This window comes from Morus notabilis, unplaced genomic scaffold (assembly GCF_000414095.1).
Source record: "Morus notabilis unplaced genomic scaffold, ASM41409v2 Scaffold816, whole genome shotgun sequence".
Taxonomy (NCBI): Eukaryota; Viridiplantae; Streptophyta; class Magnoliopsida; order Rosales; family Moraceae; genus Morus; species Morus notabilis.
In genome coordinates, this window is record NW_010367329.1 from 41589 (window position 1) to 47140 (window position 5552).

The following is a 5552-nucleotide window of genomic DNA, read 5'->3' on the forward strand; positions in this document are numbered from 1 at the left end:
TATCATTATATTCGTTTGAAGAAGTTTGGTATAAAGCACAAAATAATAAATGATTTTAGAGTAAGTTAGATAGCTCACATGTAGACAGGTACACAATTATACTTGAGCTGTCAAACCATATCTAGAACTACCTGATAATTTACATTGATGCTCACTTTTCATGTCCTAACATCGTAGCTAATGAGAAAAAGAAGGTACTAAACATATTGGTTCCAGATTATATTTTATATATACATGGATATTTTCTTTAATATAAAAAAAAAAACTAAATGTTATTGCTTTTAGTTCACTTTACCCTTTTTCGATCCCATGCCAAACACTTTGAAAATTTAGCAGAGTTTCTCATAATTTCTTTTTGTGGGTTTACTAGGAGTTTCTTTAGAAGTAAGCAAAATCCCCAGAAATTCACTCATCACTCGTTTGTTGCATAACAGCCTGTAATTGAACTGAAGTTTTGTACATGTTTGGCTGCACAGTTTTATTTATACCACATTGCAAAAACATATGTGCAATGAAATTTAAGTAAAAAGTAATAGTATTTGTTTGATGTTGAAACTATGGTCGTGTTTAGAATTGATCTCGTTTTTATTTTTCACGTTTTTTAAGAAAAAAATAAAAACGTTTTTAAAAACGACGTTTGGAGCAATAAAGACAAAAAACTGAAATGAAAACGATTTTTTAGTTTAGTGTAAAATGAGAGAGAAATGAAAAATAAATTTTAGTCATTTTTTATTTTTTATTTTTGTTTTCTCCTCTTTCTAGCAGAGAGAAAGATAGACATTAATGAGTTTTTTTATACTAAAAATAATCTCTTGATAAAACTAACAAATACATTTTCAAAAATGATTTCTGACTGAGATTGAAAATGTTTTTATTTTTATTTTCAAACAAAAACTAAAATTATTTTAGAACGAATTTCAAACGCACCTTATATATCATTGCACGACGGATTATTGCCTAAAAGGGGGATTTGTAAGACTAAATAGCAATATTATAAACTTTAATGCTCTAGCATCACACCAGGTTGTCTTGCCGTCGTAGTTATCCACAGTACTTGGTACTACCCCGATTGCTAGTTTAAGGCTGCGCTTCACCCCATTCAAACTTCTTTATTATAGTATTTTTTCTCAGTAAAAATTAAATTTTTGTTTAAATTTTATGATTTGAACTTGTGAATCAAACGAAACCTAACTTCATAAAATACCTTTCCGCACCTAATTGATTAAAAGAAAAAGTCGGCGATGAGTTGTAGGGATTCCTTATTACTTTTGAGCTTTGTTGCGGGTCCTATAATTGATACATCAGCAGACGTGTGTCGCGCTAATTGAAATTTCAGATCATTGAAGGGGAATAAAAACTGGTAGTTGTATAATTTCCTTCGGTTTTTTTTTTTTTTTTTTTCCTTAGAACGACGGAGGAATGTACGTTTAATCCAGCACTAAAAAATTATACGGGCCCGTTTAGTTCGCTGATTCGAGTTTTTAATTTGAGTTAAGATGTAATGTTATGTGAGAGCTTTTTACTGTAATAAAAAAGTTAGATATGACTGTTTCTGAGAACTTTTTACTGTAACAAAACTCAAATTTTAAACTCAAATCGATGAAATGAACGGGGTCTACATAACTGCCTGCATGCAAGGTCTAGTTGAGAAGTCTTGAGATTGCCCGGGGAACACCCCTGCAAAGCAATTGATTAGCCAATCAATTGAAGTTGATGATCAATTGTTTGACGTTGATTTCTTGATGGACCCAATTAATTAACCCCACGGAACGGAATATTAGGGCCCCACATCTAGTCATTAAGAGAGAGGGCAGTAGGTAAAGTTTCGTCTGTAGCTTTTTCACGGTTGTGATATCTGTCTTCCGAGTGTGATGTAGTCAACTATAACTAATCCCTCAACCATAAATTGACTTCAAAACCTAACGTCTCTCTCTTACTGGTCATATGAAACCAAGCTGTTATGTGTAATCTACTAATGGTTATATAGAAAAATACATATTTGTATTCACACACGTCAACTTCATTAACGTAATATATTATTATTTAAATAAAAAATAAAATTTATAAATAAAACATATACGAAGAAAGTGACGATAAAAGTGATAAGAAAATAATATTAACATAAGTTATGACAACAAATAATCTTTTTTTTATCATTAACCATATATCGTCCAATCATAGAACCGCACCCACCCACCCCGTACGCATACACACGATCGAGTTCCTCAGTTTCTTACGTAAATTCCCCTTAAAGCAACCATACTATACTATTACTGTTCTAAAATCTCTCTCTCTCTCTCTCCCTCTCTCGCACGCGCACGCAGAGAAAAATAGTTTTGCAATTCGGATTCTAAATATTCATAGCACCCCACATCATCAACCTCTCATATTCGCACTAGCAAAACCCATCACTCTCTCTCTCTCTCTCGATATTACTCTGTTTCTTTCTAAAAACACAGAGTCTTGCAACTACAATTCCAAGAACCAAGCAAAACAATCTGCAGGTTCATTTCCTCAAACATGTGTCGGACAAAAACACAAACCTCTTCTCTCTCACTTCTCTTCTTCCTCGTCACGGCTTCTCTCCTCACCGCGTTGTCAACCGCCGCCACGGAAACCTTCGTGTTCGGCGGTTGTTCTAAGCTCAAATACACTCCGGGCACTCCGTACGAGTCGCTGGTCAACTCAATCCTCACCTCGCTGGTCAATTCGGCCATGTTTTCCACCTACAACAACTTCACCATCCCTTCCTCGTCCTCATCGAACGACGTTGTTTCCGGCCTCTTCCAGTGCCGCGGCGACCTGGGCAGCGACGCCTGCTCGCGGTGCGTCGCACGCGCCGTCAGCCAGCTGGGCACGCTCTGCCTCGATGCGTGCGGCGGCGCGTTGCAACTGGAGGGCTGCTTCGTCAAGTACGACAACGCCACGTTCCTCGGCGTGGAGGACAAGACCGAGGTCGTCAAGAAATGTGGGCCGTCGATTGGGTACGACTCCGACGCGTTGACCCGCTGCAACGCCGTTTTAGATTACTTGCAGAATCCCGCCGCCGGCGCCGGGAACGGTGGGACCCTATTTAGGACGGGTGGGTCCGGGAATGTTCAGGGCGTGGCGCAGTGCGTTGGCGATTTGAGCCCATCGGAGTGCCAGGATTGCGTCTCGGACGCGATCCAACGGCTGAAGACCGAGTGTGGGCCCTCCTCGTGGGGGGACGTTTACTTGGCCAAGTGCTACGCGCGCTTCTCGCAAGGTGGATACCACTCGCACGGCAAAAAGGGTAAGATGGTTAGTTTTGGTTTGGCCACTCTCGTAGTGGTTTGGTTTATTTTGGTATTTTTACTTTGATTTTAGTTTTTACTCATTCAAAAAATGCTCTAGTTGAATAATTGTGAATCTTACCCAAGACCCTCCATGAAAAATTTTAAAATGTCAGCTTAATTAATTGCATGGTGGTTTTGCGTATGGTGGGTTCTTATTGTTCAAATAGAGTTTTTTTCCCTTTTTTTTCTTTTTTTTTCAACATTTTCTAGTTTTTTTTCTTCTTTTATTTATGTGTTTAATTATGAGCACTTCCTCCTGTGGTGCGTGGGTTTGTGTGTTGGACTGAATGTAATGGTAAACTTTAGCTTTTTATAATCCATTATTGCTTCCCTAGTGATGAAGTTATTTGCTTCTAGAACTTTTTTTTTTTTTTGGTGGGTAGTGGGTACCTTGGAATATTCAACTTCGAGTGATTTCTATTACGTAAAATTGATTCTTAGATTAGCTTAAAATCTTATCCTCTGATGGGATTCTCAGAGTAATGCAATTTCAGCATTTTGTGCCTCATGAGCACGAAAGAGGTTCTTTTCCAAGTGCGATATAGCATATTATGTAGATGTTGTAATTTATTCTTTTGCTAAAGCTGGTAAAATACATTAAAGAGAAGAAAAGTGAAAAAGAAAAAAAAAAAAAAAAATGGGGGGGGCTTGTATTTGTATTCAATAATGTTGACTAGATCGGTACCTATAAGAGCCAAATTTTCAATGCAACTATTTGAATTCTAAAAAAAGCTTGCTTTCTTGTAAAGTTCATGGTTACAAAATTGCAGTCCACGGGACAAGTAATTAGGCCCCACTTTGAATTAGAGTCTCTCACAAGGAACTTTAAGAGAATCCAATGCCATGTTGAGTAATTCTTGGTTCAAAAAAAAAAATCATCTAAATACTTACATTAAGACTTGAGCTTAAGGTTTTTTTTTTTTTTTTTTTTTTGTAGAAAGACTTGAAATTAAGTTCTACCAAGAAAAATGCCTCACATTTATCGTTTCATTTAAACAGAAACTACTAAAACAATACAATTGAGTCATTTTAGTTGGGAAAAGAGAAGTAGCACAATTTGATCACAACCTTGAGATAGATGACAAAAACTTTAATATGACACCGTTCTCTACAAATGGGTGATCTTCATTATTCCATTTTGGAGCTTTCAAATCACAATTAGACATAAAGTTTAGTTAAATCCTAATTGTTTTTGCTTTATTCAATATTCCGTTTGCTTTCCTTTTGTTCTGTAGATGATGACAACAATGACGAAGAGATTGAGAAGACTCTTGCAATATTAATTGGACTCATAGCTGGAGTTGCCCTGCTTATTGTGTTCCTTTCTTTCTTGAGAAAACTGTGTGATAGTGGAAAAGGTACCAACTTTTATTTTTGTCTCTCTTTCTCTTTTTCTAATCCTAACCCACTTTTCTTTATGCCTTTTCCAATAGGAAAACTTTAATAAAAACTCAAATTTTTATTGCTATTTTTGTGTTTTTTTGGTCAGGTGGTAAGTGAATTACAGTTTGTGGATAGTTTTGGAAATGCACACCCTCTGGTAAATTACATGGCTTTCAGTGGCTCAGTTTTTTTTTTTTTTTTTTTCCCTTTCCTTTTCTTTTCTTAAAGCTCTCTGGTCCCAATTACAATTCTTCTCTTACTATTTCTTTTATATTTCTTTAAAAAGGAGACCTTGAAACAAGTGAAATGAAAGTTGCAATAAGGGGAAAGAAAAGAGATAAAAGATTTCCAGATCTTCAAGCCCACTTAGAAATATTGTTATAATGTTTAGCTTGTTTAGTAGTGTATGAACAGTGAACAGTGAAAAACTTTAGTGAAAAAAGTGCACTTTGTGAATGCTGAGTTAGACTAGCCTTTGCTGGCTCTTACCAAGGATTTTTGTTGCTTTTCTGTGAAGTTTGCTTAACTTTTATGTCAACTAAACTTAAAAATAATGGCATGCCAAATCAAGCTCATTTTGTTCTGTAATTGAAATAGTCCCTGATTTTACTATTATATTCGCTTTTTGTATGCATTTCCAGTCATTTGTTTGCCGTTTGTGTTTGTGATTTTTCACATTCTAAGCTGGAAAATTGAGCTCCTCATTGGAATATAAAGGGGAAAAAAAATTGATCTTGTGGAAATCTCTATTATGTGAGTTGATCCTCTCGAAGTGTTTAAAACCCTAGATCAAGAGTGAACTTTTTTATCAAATGGCTTCAAGACTCCAAAGGCATAAACAATTGGTGTTGT

The 5552-nt window shown here is 36.0% G+C and overlaps 1 protein-coding gene across 2 annotated transcripts; it reads left to right on the forward strand.

Annotated features, from left to right (window-relative positions):
• The first annotated feature begins 2261 nt into the window (after positions 1-2261).
• On the forward strand, positions 2262-5166 carry LOC21387501 (cysteine-rich repeat secretory protein 12). 2 transcript variants are annotated; one of them, XM_024174936.1, is made up of 4 exons: positions 2262-3274; positions 4553-4675; positions 4807-4857; positions 4987-5166. In XM_024174936.1, the coding sequence occupies exons 1-3, from the start codon at positions 2521-2523 to the stop codon at positions 4815-4817; spliced, it is 888 nt and encodes a 295-aa protein (XP_024030704.1). In that variant the 5' UTR covers positions 2262-2520; the 3' UTR covers positions 4818-4857; positions 4987-5166. The 2 variants fall into 2 exon arrangements, with proteins under 2 accessions (XP_024030704.1, XP_024030703.1); XM_024174935.1 differs by having other exon boundaries at positions 2263-3274; positions 4807-5166.
• The last annotated feature ends 386 nt before the right edge of the window (positions 5167-5552 follow it).

What these genes read in the sequence shown, in the direction of transcription:
- LOC21387501 (XM_024174936.1), top strand. Translation starts at nt 2,521, where the DNA reads ATGTGTCGGACAAAAACACAAACCTCTTCTCTCTCACTTCTCTTCTTC. An exon ending in CCACTCGCACGGCAAAAAGG is followed by an intron (nt 3,275 to 4,552) that starts GTAAGATGGTTA and finishes TTTGTTCTGTAG; the next exon opens with ATGATGACAACAATGACGAA.